The sequence below is a fragment of the Odocoileus virginianus genome, chromosome 19, assembly GCF_023699985.2.
Source record: "Odocoileus virginianus isolate 20LAN1187 ecotype Illinois chromosome 19, Ovbor_1.2, whole genome shotgun sequence".
NCBI lineage: Eukaryota > Metazoa > Chordata > Mammalia > Artiodactyla > Cervidae > Odocoileus > Odocoileus virginianus.
In genome coordinates, this window is record NC_069692.1 from 22,847,702 (window position 1) to 22,864,757 (window position 17,056).

General features: G+C 33.7%; 1 protein-coding gene across 3 annotated transcripts in view; it reads left to right on the forward strand.

Moving 5' to 3' along the window:
- REV3L (REV3 like, DNA directed polymerase zeta catalytic subunit) overlaps positions 1-17,056 on the forward strand; it is a 176,210-nt gene that overhangs the window by 78,030 nt on the left and 81,124 nt on the right. For 2 of the 3 annotated variants that reach the window (XM_020890382.2, XM_070449944.1), the window contains 6 exons: positions 224-323; positions 6,240-6,334; positions 7,206-7,310; positions 8,303-8,387; positions 8,472-8,623; positions 15,559-15,678. In XM_020890382.2, the coding sequence (XP_020746041.2) occupies positions 224-323; positions 6,240-6,334; positions 7,206-7,310; positions 8,303-8,387; positions 8,472-8,623; positions 15,559-15,678 (657 nt within the window). The remainder of the gene's footprint in view (positions 1-223; positions 324-6,239; positions 6,335-7,205; positions 7,311-8,302; positions 8,388-8,471; positions 8,624-15,558; positions 15,679-17,056) is intronic. The other variant, XM_020890383.2, reaches the window with a different exon arrangement.

Sequence of the window (17,056 nt, forward strand, 5' to 3'; positions counted from 1 at the left end):
AGTACTGTGACCATTTCTCTTTCATATCCATATATTGCAGATACTCCCCATCCCCCAATTTGGAATCCTTATTCTCCACTGTGCAAATGCCTTCCAGTATGTTTATGAATTTTTAGGATACAGTTTTAGGAACTAGTCATGTGGATTGTATACTAATTTACCTAAAGAGTAACTATATGCACGTTGAAAGTGGAACTTAACCCTTCTGCCTTTTTATTTCTAGGTGATCCATTGCATCCAACTGGGTCTTGCAAGGATCGGCTACCAGGAAAAAATTCCCTTACTGGTACTTTATTTCGGTGGGAAGAAGGCGAAATACCAAGGTTAGTTAATGTTGTAAAGGAAAAGAAAACTTATGTACATAAGTCCTACTCTATTCAGAAATCAGTGGTTAGCATAATTTAATTTTATAATTGTTTCTTTGTAAGTTTATCAAAAAAGCAAATCTCAACATTAGTATGTTACATGGATCATAGATTTCAAAAATAAACTATGAAAATAGGTTAAAAATATACCTAGTTATTACCTAATTAATAAAAGGAATCTGAATATAAGTTTTTATACTTCTCTCCAACATCTATCTTGTTTGTACATTCTAAATTGACATCCTACAACTTGTCAAGTGGGCTTCCCTGGTGTCTCAGAGAGTAGAGAATCCACCTGCAATGCAGGAGACCTGGGTTCTATCCCTGAAGAAGGGAATGACTACGCACTCCAGTATTCTTGTGTGGAGAATCCCATGGACAGTGGAGCCCGGCTGCCTGCAGTCCATGGGGTAGCAAAAAGTCAGACATGACTGAGTGACTAAGCACACACACACACAACTTGTCAAATAAAAATCATATAGTGAAAAAGCAATTTAAAACCTAAATAGCAGGACTTCCCTGGTTGTCCAGTGATAAAGACTTCCACTGCAGGGGGCTTCCATTCCTGGTCAGGGAACTAAGATCCCATATGTTACATGGCCCAGGAAATAAATATTTAAATCAATAGATAAACCAGTCAATCCTAAATGGAAAATATTTTTCATAAAAATAGCTCCTAAATGTTTCTGAATATTTGTGAGAAAAAAAGTAGGTTACTGTAGTGTATATGAATAATACAATTTGTCATTTCTTTTGACTATTTAGTATTTATTAGACTCTTGGAGAAGGTAAGATATTCCAAAGGCTTAGATTTCCCTACTATAAAGTAGATGTATAATCAGTACCTGTCAAAATTATCATAATATCTTAATCTACATAAAAGTAGAGGATTTTTGTTTTATACCAAAAAGTTGTTGCCCAAGCTTTCTTGATTCTTCTGTTGATCATTTGGGCATTGATAGGGTGGTGTGGTATCCTCTTTTTCACTACATATATGTCACCTGATAAGTTCTAAGCTTTTTTTTTTTTAATGAAGGATGCAAAGTAGAAGTAGTCAGTTAAATGACTTTTTTTATTTCATGATAAAATGGAATTTATTAATTGGTTGAAGATAAGCTGTCATAAGAATATTTGTTTAGAGCTTAATTTATACAGTTTAAGATACCTATATGTTCTTCACAGAATTTTCATATTATCGAATTACTTTGGCTTTTTAAGACCTAACATTAAGACTCTCATTAAATAATGATAGAAGTATGTTGATTTATGACTAATATTATGCCAGAATGAGACTTCAGAGACTTCCAAGTGGACAGTGACTTGCCTTACCTCTGGATTCAGTTAGCAGATGTCAGGACTTTTTGGTAAAGTCATACGCATATACATACATGTGTACTTCTAGGGTCCTCAGATACGGCAGAATTGTTTTTATAATTGTGTTGAAATGGTATTAATTTTCGAGAGTGTGTTACTTAATGCATCAAATTCAAGTTCTAATTAGTCCAGAACAAAGTGACCGACAAGCTGTTTTCTGGCTCGTTTTTATGCCTGTGGTATAGTTCCTCTATCTCTCTAAAATTGGAACAAATAAGCTTAACCCAAGGATTTCACCTACTCAACTAGATCCGTTGGTTTTCAAAGTTCTATATTTAGGAAGTTCTTTTTTGCATGATCAACTCAAATCAAGGTTTATTTGTATTGGAAGCCTTTTTCAGCAAGCATATTTCTGGTTAGGTCGTAAGACTATATAGTAAAGCTTCACTGGTTAGGAGTTAGTTTAAGGAAACTCTGTGTATTATAATGAACAGTTTGAATTATTACTTTTAAAAGCATAGATGAGCTTCCCTGTTGGCTAGGTGGTAAAGAATCTGCCTGCTGGTGCAAGAGACACAGTTTCAATCCCTGGGTTAGAAAGATCCCCTGGAGAAGGAAATGACAACCCACTCTAGTTCTTGCCTGGAAAATCCCATGGACAGAGGAACCTGGTGAGCTGTAGTCCATGGGGTCACAGAGAGTTGGAAATTATTGAGCACAGTACGGTACAGAGCAAAGATATGAAATGGCAAACTAGTGAAATTAGACAAGGTATTCAGAACTAGAATTTATAATAAATGTAGATTGGCTATATATTTTTGTCCCATACTTTTAGGCTTCTTGTATTAAACATTGAAAATCTATCATTTCATCAAATACAAATAATGAAACATCATAAACATTTTTGCCAAATCAGTATTCTTAAATTTTATTAGTATCATTTTTACCCCACTGTGAGCACTTTCCTCTAGGTACCTTTTTTTTTTTAACCCCAGATGTTTTCTATTCCCTCACAAACATTATTTCAAGGGATGAAACAAATAGCAACAAACTCAATAAGCTGAGAGTGCTGAGTTTGCAAGTCTACTAACCTTACCTGCTGTGGTGGTGGTGGTGGTGCTAAGTCATGACCAACTCTTTCCCAATCCTATGGACTGTAGCCCACTAGGCTCTTGTGTCCATGGAATTTTCCATGTGAGAATACTGGTGTGGGTTGCCATTTCCTTCTCCAGGGAATCTTCCTGACCCAGGGATTGAACTCACATCTCCTGCATTGGCAGGCGGGTTCTTTTCCTTTGAGCCACCAGGGAAGCCCTGCTGGTTCATTGTAAATTACCACATATCATGGACCTTCAGTCATTTGCCAGAGTGTTGAATTCACAAAGGTCGAATCCACTGCAGTAATCTCAACCTGGCTGCCCATCAGAAGGATCTGAAGAGATTTTTTTTAATTACAGATGTCTGAGCTCTGCCCTCAGTGACTGTAATTTGTGGGTCTATTGTGTTAAGCTGTGAATAGAAATATTCAGAGAGGAACAGTTGCCTAATTACCATTGTATGGCTTATCTACCTTTCATAATTAAAATGAATGGCCTATATGTATTTGCAGGCTCAAATTTATTTTAATTTTTAAAAAATTATTTCTAATTGGAGAATTATTGCTTTTACAATATTGTATTGGTCTCTTCCACATATAAACATGAATCAGCCATAGTTAAACATATGTCCCTTCCCTCTTCAACCTCCTGCCCACCTCACATCGTATCCCATCCCTCTAGGTTCTTTTTTCTATTTACTGAAAGCAGTTTTTTAACTTCTGAAAACTATTTTCTAAAATGTGGTGCTGTTAAAGTGCTGCACTCACTATGCCAGCAAATTTGGAAAACTCAGCAGTGGCCACAGATTTGGAAAAGGTCAGTTTTCATTCCATTCCTAAAGAAGGGCAATGCCAAAGAATGTTCAAACTACTGCACAGTTGCACTCAATTCACATGATAGCAAAGTAATGCTCAAAATCCTTCAAGCTAGGTCTCAATAGTATGTGAACCAAGAACTTCCAGATGTTTAAGCTGGATTTAGAAAAGGCAAAGGAACCAGAGATCAAATTGCCAACATCCATTGAATCATAGATAAAGCTAGAGAATTCCAGTAAAACATCTACTTTTGCTTCATTGACTACACTAAAGCCTTTGACTGTGTAGATCACAGCAAACTGGAAAATTCTCAAAGAGATGGGAATACCAGACCACCTGACCTGCCTCCTGTGTGAAACCTTCATGCAGGTCAAGAAGCAACAGTTAGAATCGGACATGAACAATGAGCTAGTTACGCATCGGGAAAGGAGTACATCAAGGCTGTATATTGTTACTCTGCTTATTTAACTTATATGCAGAGTACATCATGAGAAACGCTGGGCTGGATGAAGCACAAGCTGGAATCAAGATTGTGGGGAGAAATATCAATAACCTCAGATATGCAGATGACACCACTTTTATGGCAGAAAGCGAAGAAGAATTAAAGAGCCTCTTGATAAAGGTGAAAGAGGAGAGTGAAAAAGCTGGCTTAAAACTCAACATTCTGTAAACAAATATCATGGCATCTGGTCCCATTACTTCATGGCATCCGGTCCCATCACTTCATGGCATATAGATGGGGAAACAATTAAAACAGTGATAGACTTTTATTTTCTTGGGCTCTAAAAATCACTGTGGACAGAGATTGCAGCCATGAAATTAAAAGATGCTTGCTCCTTGGAAGAAAAGCAATGACAAACCTAGACAGCGTATTAAAAAGCAGAGACATTACTTCACCTACAAAGGGCCAAACATGCTGTGCTTAATTACTCAGTCGTGTCCACCTCTTTGCGACCCCATGGACTGTAGCCCACCAGGCTCATCTGTCCATGGGGGTTTTCCAGGCAAGAATACTAGAGTGGGTTGCCATGCCCTTCTCCAGAGGTTCTTCCCAACCCAGGAATCAAATCCAGGTCTCCCACATTGCAGGCAGATTCTTTACCGTCTAAGTCACCAGGGAAGCTTAGTCATGTATGGATATGAAGGTGGACAATAAAAAAGGCTGAGAGCACTGAAAAATTGATGCATTTGAACTGTGGTGCTGGAGAAGACTCTTGAGAGTCCCTTGGACTGCAAGGAAGTCAAAGCAATCAATCCTAAAGGACATCAACCCTGAATATTCATTGAAAGGACTGATGCTGAAGCTGAAGCTCCAGTACTTCAGCACCTGATGGGAAGAGCTGGCCTGTTGGAAAAGACCCTGATGCTAGGGGAAAATTGAGGGCAGGAGAAGGGGATGACAGAGAGCAAGATGGTTGGATGGCACCACAGACTCAATGAGTTTGAGCGAATTCATTTACAGGAGATGGTAAAATGTAGGGCAGCCTGGCTTGCTTCAGTTTATGGGGTCGCAAAGAGTTGGACAGAGCTGAGCGACTGAACAGCAACAACACCCTTCCCCTAGTAACACCTCCTATTCTGAATGTCTGAAGTAGTTTTTAGTAAGGGCAAGAAATAATTGTAAGTTTCTACTGTGAAATTGCATTTTTAAGTATTTCCTCCCTTTGTCACAAATGATCTACTCCTGGAAAATTCACCCTCGAAATTTATAATATAATTCTTTGAAAATTGTGAAACAGTATAAAGGAGGAAACTATTGGCCAAAACTATCTTATCTGATACTTTTTTTATTTCATGGCATAACTTATTTTGGTAAGTTAGACAAGCTATATTGAGAATTACTTTTTCTGAAACTTAAAGAGATGGATATACTGTGATAGTTTGACGAACATGTCCCTCCTCAGTGGTAAGATATATGTGTGCTGTGTCTGCATATCTGTATCTATATATGTGTATAGATAAATTATAAAAATTCTTTGTTTTAACAAATTAATCACTTATGTTCCATTAAAATTTATACCTATGGCTGATTCATGTGGAGGTTTGACAGAAAACAACAAAATTCTGAAAAGCAATTATCCTTCAAATAAAAAATAAATTTTAAAAAATATACTTAATTTCTTAGGTATGGACAATGGAGAATGAGCTTTGTTAACATGTTTCTCTTAAAACATGACCGTATGGTATCACCTCTTTTCCTAGGTGTGATCCCAATACTGGACTTGGGTGGTTTTGCAATTCTCATGTTACAGAAAGTTTTAAACCATTCTCCAGCTCAGTAGTAGTCGTTGAAGGCAGGGAGAGCAATATCACTTGCCCACTTTTATGTGTATCTCCCCTCAACTCTTGTTATATATTTCCTCCTAATGTTTAAAAACCATCTTTTTTAATTTTTAAAAGCCAGCTTTTAATAATTGCTGAGATAGATGCCTCTGGGCAAGTAATTGCATATGTGTATGGTCTTTGATGAGTCCCCTCTCTTGTCTCTCTACATAAAATGATCCCAAAAAGATTTCAATAGAGTTATCAATTGATAAATATCACTGGCTTTCTGGTTACCCCTTAAACATGAAAAATCATTTAAGAAAAATCTTAAGAAAATTTTCTCTTACATAATTATTGTGTCTTTTGATACTTCTTTAATACAGCTCTTTAATACTGGAAGGTGTTGAACCACAGAGTACTTGTGAATTAGAAGTGGATGCTGTAGCTGCTGATATCTTAAATCGGTTGGACATTGAAGGTATATGCACAGTTATTCTTTTTTTTTTTTAACAGTTATTCTTAATGTATATTTTTATTTTTAAAAACCCATGACCAAAGAATGGAAAAAGTATGGAAGAAAACATCACTAGGGAAGTGAAATTAAAGGAAGATGTAAAATATTGTGAAGATCTTTTTCTGTACCCCTGATGAGATAGTCGTTTTTTCATTTATGCTTCATTCATATGAGTTTGTTTGTATAGACATAAACCTAAAGTAAGTGTGACACTAAATAAATAAATTAGCCATTATAAAGAATTTACTATGCTCTGCCTTCTTCGGAGAAGGCAGTGGCACCCCACTCCAGTACTCTTGCCTGGAAAATCCCATGGATGGAGGAGCCTGGTAGGCTGCAGTCCATGGGGTCGCAAAGAGTCTGACATGACTGAGCGACTTCACTTTCACTTTTCACTTTCATGCATTGGAGAAGGAAATGGCAACCCACTCCAGTGTTCTTGCCTGGAGAATCCCAGGGACGGGGGAGCCTGGTGGGCTGCCACCTATGGTGTCACACAGAGTCGGATACTACTGAAGTGACTTAGCAGCAGCAGCAGCCTTCTAATTTTTTATTTTCAGATTATGTACCAGGGAGGGGACTTTTGGGTCTCTTGACTATCATCAAATGTTTGAATCTTATTCACTTCCTGGGGTTTTAGGGAACTAGTAAGGAAACTAAAAAGGGAGTAATATAGTAAATATAGGTTGGGATAATTTGTTTTATTACACAGAATAGGTAATTGTTTTTCTTCAAGGCAACTTTTTTTTTTTTTTTTAAGTATGGACTTCTCTTTTTTTAAGCAAGTATTTTTCACTTTGACCCTTGTCGTATTGAAGTATTATTGTGATTACAGCTCAAATTGGTGGAAACCCTGGTCTACAGGCCATATGGGAAGATGAAAAGCAACGGCGAAGAAATAGAAATGAAACTTCTCAAATTAGTCAACCTGAATCACAAGGTACAAGCCTAATAATACTCTGATGATATTTTTTTAACTGGATATTTTAATGAAAAAGTAGAAGCCATTGAATTTTTACCTTGACATTAGATTTTGCTTTTCAAACTACATTTAAATTTTCTGCATATTTTTCTTCCTATTTTCATTATTCTTTGCATCCAAAGTGTCGCTCATTGTCTCTTATAATAAGAAATTGACATCTTCATTGGCCTTGGTTTTCATTGTACCCTTTTCTCCTTTTTCATTCTCTGGTATGTTTTAACCTTGGCATTTCCAAATGAGCTATAGAATACTTACAGAAGAGCATGAATCCCAACTTAGAAACACTGTTTAGTTAATTAAGCTTTGAAAATGTAACACGTGAAATTCTGTCCCCAAATTATTTCTCTGGGTGTGTCATAAATTCTGACTTTGACTAACTTGTACATCTCCAAAGAAAATACTCATTTGATTTTTTTACTAAACTTTGGTACATTCAAAAAGAATTGGAAGAAATTTTTTAAATGCCATGGGTACAGCAAATTATTAAATAAAAGTAAAAGAATAGAAGACAATTTAAAAAGCAAATGTATTTGGAATACAGTAGTAAGCCTACACTGAAGTCCAATTAAAATTCGTGTTATAATCTCATGGACACTAAAAATCCTTTGATAAATTTTGAATGCCTTTTATGCCTTTTAAAATAGAAATATTTTATAAAGGGGAAATTTCTAGGTTCATGGTGTATGATAATATTTTTAGATAGAAAATAATGTTTTTGTTTTATATTTAATTTATAGAACTTAATCTTGAAATGACTTTAAGTGCTTAATTTTATAGCTTCAGTAACAACCATTTCTTTTTTGCTTGATTTATAATAGGACTATTTTTAGGTGGTGTTATATGTGTCATATATAGGAAATTTCTACCATTTTAAAAGGTACTCTAGGAGAAAGGAAACTATTTTATTCATTTGCTGTCTACATTTTTTAATGAACTTTTAAAATTCAAAGATCGCAGGTTTGTGCCAGCAACAGAAAGTGAAAAAAAATTTCAGAAGAGACTTCAGGAAATTCTCAAAGAGAACAATTTCTCTGTGTAAGTCGTTATTTATTATAGATCTCAGAACTAATTTTATTGCTTTATCATGTAGTTTGTTACAAAGGATATGTTTTAATTAAGCAGAACATTATCAGGATCTGTGGACTACAGCGATGGATCCCAGGAGTTCTCTGCTGAATTAACATTGCACTCTGAGGTTCTGTCTCCTGAAATTCTTCCATGTACACCAGCTAATATCGTAGAAGTCCACAAAGATGCAGAGTTGAGCAAAGGTGAGGTTTTCTTGCAAGCACACAGAAAATACCATTATAGACATCCTGTGTATCTAGCACTGAGATATTAGTATTTAGTTGAGTTAGCTCATTTTTTTCCCTAAGAGCTAAATATTGATGTAGCATAAACCTCTCTCATTCCTTTACCTTTTCTTAATCTCTAGAGGTAAGCATCATTCTAAAGTTGATACAAATTGTTAAACCATGTATGATTTTATATGTTCTTACATAGGTATGTCCACAAAAACTACTATTACTTTAGGTTTTAAATTTTACATAAATGGTGTCCTGTTTAGCATAGATTAAGCAACTTGCATTTTTCATTTGATATTATATTTTTTAGCAGTTTAATTGAGGTATAATTTACATGACATAAAATTCACTCATTTCAAATGTATAATCCAGTGATTTATGATAAATTTACAGAGTTGTACTAACATCTCCATAATTCAATTTTAAAAGAGTTCCTTTACCTCAAAAGACTCCAACCCTAAATAACCACTAAGCTACTTTATTGTCTCTCAAGATTTATCTTTTCTGGGTAAATCATGTAAATGAAATAATAAAATATGTGATCTTTTGTACTTTTTTACTTAGCATAACGTTTTTAGTTTTTTCCATACTGTAGATCTCTATCAGTATTTCATTCCATTTTATCACCTAATAGTATTGCCTTGTACCGATATGTTTTATTGATTCATTCATTTGTTGATGAATGTTTGAGTTCTTTTCACTTTTGGGCCCTTAAGAATAATGCTGTTCTGAACGTTTATGTCTTTGTGTGGGTATATGTTTTCATTTTTCTTGAGTGGATACCAAGGAAAAGAATTGCTGGGTCATTTGATAAATTTGTGTTTAACTTTGAATAAATGGCCGAACTTTTTTCCTAGGTGACTGCACTGTTTTACATTCCCATCAGCAGTATATGAGGGTTCCAGAGACTTTACATTCTCACTAACACTTGTTATTATCTGTCTTTTTTTATATAGCCATCCTAGTATGTGTGAAATGGCATCTCATTATGATTTCATTATCATTTCCCTCATTAATAATGATCTTGAGTATCTTTTGTGTCAGCAGTAATAACTTTGAAATCTATTCTCATTCTTACATGTTTGTGGGTCATTCATTTTAGCTGCTGATTAGCATTCTTTTGTAAGACTAAACAAGTTTATCTGATTCTCTACAACTCTTAAGATGGTTTTCACTTTTGCACTGTGGTTAGCAGTGTCACATCTGTCACCTTATGGCCATGTGCTGGAGTTTCTCTACAGAAGACATAAAAGTATAATTTGCCAAGTCTTAGGGTGTATGTATTATTAAACTCTACCTTAGATAGCATCTATTCTATCAGGGTTTCTGCAATGCAGTTAGCTTTTACATGGTTGGTAGTTAAGAGTGTAATGAAAGTTTTACTCAGAAAGTTATGTTTTTTATGCAAACAGTTTTTCTAAGCAGGGGAGTCAGAATAGCAGGAGTAGAGTTACCAACCTTCAGTAGGAAAGGAAAAGCCCTCTTTTCACTGCTGCATGGGCAGCAGAGGCATTCTTGACTGTATTAAACAGCAGCTAGAAATGAGCACGTACATCCATCTAGGGCTTCCTCCTTCTCTAAGAGTTGCATCCTAGCATTGTGCCCTCTGACTCAGAGCAAGTCACACCTTCTCCTAAGTACTTTAATGGCAGCCTTTTGGATCAGAGCTCTACTTTGATTTGCTTTGTCTTAGCATCTGCTAGCCCCATCCTAATCACAATGTACCCAGAATTTCCATACTACTATTTCCTGTGCATTTTTAATATCTACTATGACAGCTTCCAGCCACATTGAGCTGCCTGCCTTGACTGAGCAGTTTATTTCCTCAGGTACCGATTATTGATTTTGTTAGTATTCTCGTTACAGAGTTGCATAAATTTTGTCTTACCGTTTAATTTTCCTTATAAGCTCCATTTTAGTACTCAGTTTTTCAGACTTTGAGGTATGTTAACAATAAAACTATCACATTTTATTACAAAATTGCTCTATGAAATGAATATAACTAAGTTTATATTCCCACAGAATGTTAGAGCTTTACTTCCCTACATCCTCAACAATATTTGATAGTGGGAGATGCAAAAATTTTTTGCCATTCTCATTCTTCAGAATCTGAATAGTTTAATCTGCATTTCCTGACTGCTGATATTTATAAGCATTTGGGTCTTTCTATCTGAGAATTGCTTATTCATGTTCTTTGCTCATTTTCTATTGCAGCAATCTTTTTCTTACTAATGTGTAGAAATTCCTTGTATTTTCTAGATAGCAAGCCCTTGTTAGTATATTTATTGTAGAGATATATTCTCCTTATCTAGACTTGAACTTTATTTTTAGTCTTTTTTCCCATTTTCTTCCCTTTTCTAAAAAGAGTATTTTATGTGTCTTTTTAGCATTATATTTAACCATTTTTCCCCTTTACTGTTTGGTTTTTGTACCTGATTTACAAGTCATTTCCTCTCCTGCTATAATGAAAATTTTCATCCTTAAGGTTTATGTGTGCTTATAGTTGGTTTTCCACATGTAGGTCTTCAATTCATCCTACATTTTACCTGTGTATATAGTAAGGATCTTACTGTATCTGTTTTTTCTAGGTATAAAGAGCTAGTGGTTCCAACACATTTATTGAAAAAAATTTGTTTTCACTGAATTCCCCAAGCTCAGTTGTGTTCTCCCATGTTAATGTCATACTGTTGTAATTACTGTTACTTTGTAAATATGAATATATATCAGGGGCAGATCTCTGAATGGCTTCAAAATTGTCTTAATGACTCTTGGATCTTTTAAAAAGCTATCCCATGTTAATTATAAGATCAGATTGTCTTGTTTCTGAAAAGAACTTTGTTGAGATTTTGTTAGAAAATTATTGAATATATAGACTGATTTAGAAATATTTTAAATCTTTCTGTATACCAAATTATCTCATTTATGAGCATGATATATTTCTCAGTTTATTTGGTCTTCTTCCTTGTTTTTCAGTAAAGCTTTGTGGGTTTTTTTGTAAAAGTATTTAATATCTTTTGTTAGATATACACCAGGTGCCTCATAATTGTTGCTGTTGTAAATTTATCTTTCAAAAATTGCATCTTCTAATTGCTGATATTAGGATTTTCACTGACCTTGTGTGTCAGTCTTATATCCAACAACTTTTATTAGTGTTGATAATTTATATCTGTTTCATTGGATTTTCTATGTAGAGTCATTATCAGAAAATAATTATTACTTCCCTTCCCATCCTTATACTTTTTTAATGTTTTAATGCACTGCTTACGAACTCTACAATAATGTTAAGTAGAAATCATAAAAGCATTTTTCCTGGCTTTAAAGGCAATGTTATTGTATTTCATCATTAATTATGAAATTTACCACAGGATATTGGTAGATAAATTTTAATCAGTTTATTAAATAGCAATTAAATCTTCTATTGCTTGCTTGCTAAGGAAAATCTTGAGTTTTTAAAAGCAAGAATGGATATTAAGTTTTACCAAATTTTTCTTTCTGAATTTATTGACACAATCAGTTTTCTCTTTTACTCTGTTAATGTTGTAGTTACGTTAATAACATGTCTAATGTTAAACTATCCTTGCACTCCTGAAAGAAATTGTTGTTTGTCATGTGTGTTTTTTTAAACATTGCTGTATTTACTTTGCTAATAATTTTGTTTAGGGTTTTTTTTTCTTCCAGGAATTGAGAAGCATTCATACTTTAACCCCATTAAATGCTTTGTAGAGCTTTTCCTGTTTTTCACCTCTCCTTTCAAGAATTTTTATTGAAGTGATATAGTCTATTTTCAGAGATTTGATACATCTCACCTGTAAAACCATTCAGACTTAAACAGGTTTTTTTGTGGCTTGATTTTTTATGTGAGGGTGAGGGTAGTAAGGGCTTCCCTTGTTGCTCAAATGGTAAAGAAACTGCCTGCAATGCATCAGACCCGGGTTTGATCCCAGGGTCAGGAAGATCCCCTGGAGAGGGAATGGCTACACTCCTGTATTCTTGCCTGGAGAATCCCATGGACAGAGGAGCCTGGAGTCCATGGGGGAAATAAAGGGCATGGATTTTAAACTATTAATTTATCTTCCTTAATTGTTACAGGTTTACTCAGGTTTTTTATTTCTGTTTGAATCAGAGTTTCTATCATATTTTTCCTAAGAAACTATCCATTTAATCTGAGTTTTCCATATTTTTGGTATAGAGTTGCTGATAGTGTTCCTTTAATATATCTCTTTTCCCTTTGGCACGTCCCCTCTTATTTCTAATGTAATTTATTTACTCTTTCTCGCTTTTGTTGTGATCATTCTTGCCAGTCTTATCTATTTTGTAATTAGTTTTAAAACCTGCTTTGTTTTTGCTGATCTCAGTTTTTGGGTTTTGTGTTTTTGTTTTTGTTTTGCTTTGGGATGACCTTTTTTTGTAGTTTCTTCTTTGTTCTTTCATCTTGATTAAACACTGTAGCTATGTCCTGGGATGTTTTAAAAATATTTCTTCTGGAGCTTCTAACTCTTCCTTTAAAAACTGTTGAAAACATTGGTTTTCAAGTCTGAATATCAGAAGCAGAAAAATAGAATCTGCATGGGGAACAGTGTGGTCTATGTGGAGAAATGTGTGAGGGTTTATTTCTGGGCTCTGTATTCTGTTTCATTAATCCATATGTCTGTTTTTGTGCCAATATCATGCTGTTTTGATTACTGTAGTTTTATAATATTGTCTGAAGTCTGGGAGAGTTATACCTCCTGCTTTGTTACTTTTTTTTCTTAAGGATTGCTTTGGCAATTCTGGATCTTTTAGGAGATCCAGAATCTACATCCAAAGTATAAATTTTAGGCTTATTCTAGTTCTGAGAAAAACTCATGGGTATTTTGATAGATATTGCATTAAATATATTGAATTTGTTATTTTTTTTCTTAAGGATTGCTTTGGCAATTCTGGATCTTTTAGGAGATCCAGAATCTATATCCAAAGTATAAATTTTAGGCTTATTCTAGTTCTGAGAAAAACTCATGGGTATTTTGATAGATATTGCATTAAATATATTGATTGCTTTGGGCAGCATGGCCATTTTAACAGATTTAATTTTTGTAATTCAAGAGCATGGAATATCTTTCCATTTTTTTTAAGTTATCTTCAGTTTCCTTTATTGTTTTATAGTTTTCAGCATAATAAATGTTTCACCTCCTTGGTGAGGTTTATTCCTAAGTATTTTACTTTTTAATGTGATTTTAAAAGGGATGTTTGTTTACATTCCCTTTCTTTTATTGTTAGTGTAAAGAAATGCAAGTAGTTTCTGTATGTTAATCTTGTATCCTCCTACCTTGCTGTATTTGTTTATCAGTTCTTATAGTTTGTGTGTAGAGTCTAGGGTTTGCTATATATCATGTCATACCATCTACATATAGTGACAGTTTTACCTCTTCCTACCAATTTGAATACCTTTTCTTTTTCTTATCTGATTGGTGTTGCTAGAACTTCGAATACTATGTTGAAGGGAAGTGAGGGTTGGCATCCTTGGTCTTGTTCCAAATTTTAGGTGGAAGACTTTCAACTTTTCACCATTGAGTATTATATTGGCTGTGTGTGTGTCATAGATAGCTTTTAGTATGTTAAGATATGTTTCCTCTATACTCACTATTGTAAGGGTTTTAATCATGAAAGGATGTTGAATTTTATCAGATACTTTTTTCTGCATCCATGTGGTTATTATCTTTTCTTCTGTTGATGTGGTAGATCACAGCGATTGATTTATGTATGTTGAACGATCCTTTTGACCCTGGGATGAATCTTAATTGTTCATGGTATATGATCTTTTTTATGTGTTGTTGGATTCAGTTTTCTAACATGTTGTTGAAAATTTTTATATCTATATTCATCAAAGATACTACCCGTAATTTTTGTTTTTTTTGTTAGTGTCTTTGTCTGGTTTTGGTATCAGGGTAGTGGTGGCTTCATAGCCTATCTTTGGTAGTGTTCCTTCCTCTTCAGTCTTCTGGAATAGTTTGAGAAAAATTAGTATAAGTTCTTCTTTGTATGGTTGGTAGAATTTGCCTGTGAAACCATCTGGTTCTGGACTTTTGTTTGTAAGGAGTTTGTTGTTGTTGTTTTTGTTTTATTTTTAATTACAGATTCTGTTTCATTTCTAGTGATTGGTTGGTCTGTTCAAGATTTATTTCTTCTAGATTCAGTTTTGGAGAGCTGTATGCTTCTACAAAGTCATCCATTTCTTCTAGGTTGTCTAATTGTTCATAGTATTGTCTTACATTTTTTTGTATTTCTGTGGTATCAGTTATATTTCTTTTCTTTGATTTCTTATTTTATTTGGATCTCCTCTCTTTTTATCTTCGTGAGCCTTGCCAAAGGTTTGTCAATTTTGTTTACCCTTTCAAAGAACCAGCTGTTAGTTTCATTGATTTTTTTTCTCTAGTTTTTTGACTCTCTCTTTATTTATTCCCTCCCTGATCTTTATTACCTCCTTCCTTTTGCTGACTTTAGGATTTGTTTGTTCTTCTTTTTCCAGTTCTTTTAGGTGGTAGAATAGATTATTTATTTCAACTTTGTATTTTTCTTAAAGAAAGCCTATATCATTATGAACTTCCCTCTAAGAACTTGTTTTACAGATTTAATGTACAGTGACTTTATCAGGGTAATATAACTGTACAAACTAGGTAGTTGATTTAGTGAAGAGATTGTAAATATTTAGTGATCACAGTTTCAGGGTTTTATTTTTTTTCTTTGTGACTGGTTAGCTTTCCTGTGGCTTTCATTAAGTTTATGTTTTTATTTAACATATATCACTAACACTGCAAAATTTTAAATAGGTTTACATTGTAATGTTTCCTAATTTATACAAACTGTAAGCAATTTCAGATTTAGGTCATTTACTTTAATGTTTTTGTATTCTTTGTCCTCTTAAGGTCACACTAGACCCAAAGTGGAGGAAGCTCTTATTAATGAAGAAGCAATTTTGAACCTCATGGAAAACAGTCAAACTTTTCAGCCTTTGACCCAAAGACTGAGTGAGTCACCAGTTTTCTGTAAGTAACTATTCTATCATAAATTTTCAGTATATTAAATCAACAAAAGTGCATATATCAGGTAGTATTTTTTCTTTTATTTGAAGAGGTTAAAGTTGCATGTTGAATAAATTCTTACTCAGTATAAGAATGAAATCTTGCATTAAGAGAAGTGTAGTTTCTTTTTTTGTTTTCCATACAGCTTTTTCTAAAGAAAATAATTCTCTTTTTCTTAACTTCACTTTGGTTGGAAGAGAACTATACTGCTTTAAGGGGAAGTGTGTTTATTTTGAATTAAAATTCTTCAAAGTACAGTGCGTTAATAAAATACCATGATTGATTCTTTCTTAATAAGTCTCAGAAATTTCCCTGGACCACAGCTTTCAAGCCATTAATTCTTGACTAGAGTAAGGACATAACAGTTATTTCTGAGTATCTTTACATTTCCATAAATGCATTTTCATTAATATTATAAGCCATTTACTAAATTTCATTTCAATAATTTAGTCTAAATTACTGGTATCTTTTTCAGAAATGTTTTTAAATTTTCATTGCAAAAAGTGAAATATCATTGAATTTCCTGCATCTTGTTTTGCTTGGTATAGTGATTTTATGTTTCTTGCTCACTTTGTTTTTCCATTCTTACTGTATCAAATGAGGTATAGCATCAAATGTGATCCTACCCCTCCACAGTATCCTCTCTCTGTTATTTACATTTTCATTTGAGTGGAAGATTAATTGAATGACTAGGGACAATATCAAAGTTACTGTACACAGTCATATTTCAAGAACATTTTATATGGAGGTGGGTAACTTTTTTCTAAATGAATGACATGACATATATAGAAAGAAATGATCCAAAGACCACATCTAAAATTTAATTTGAAGTTTATAATGTAAAATGTTTTAATTCTCTGAGTAAATAAATACGTTATATGCCTAAATTATATTTTAGTTCTATAAAGTTAAAGAAATTGAAAAAGAGAGAGGTGTATTCTTATTTCATCATTCTAAGTGAATAAAATGTATGACCAGCTGATACAATTTCACTTCTCTAAAGTTGAAAAAAATAGTCTCAATGTTAGTCAAAGATTTGAGTCAAATATATATAAATCATTTGCTAATACTAACTTTTTTAAAAGTATGAGTCAGGAAAAATAGACTGCAATTCTAGGTTGAAGAAATGGATTTTTGCCAAAATAGCCTCCATAAGCAAATTTCAATTTTGCCTTATATTTGGTAGCATGATTGAACTAGTTTCTTCATTGTCAACAAAGAAAACCTGAAACTTAATATATTCCCCATTTACTAAACTATTATATTTTGCAGAGAAAAAGGTTGTGTACAAGATTAGAACAGCCTCCTTCTTTATGATATTTTTTTTAGATAATAACTTGTT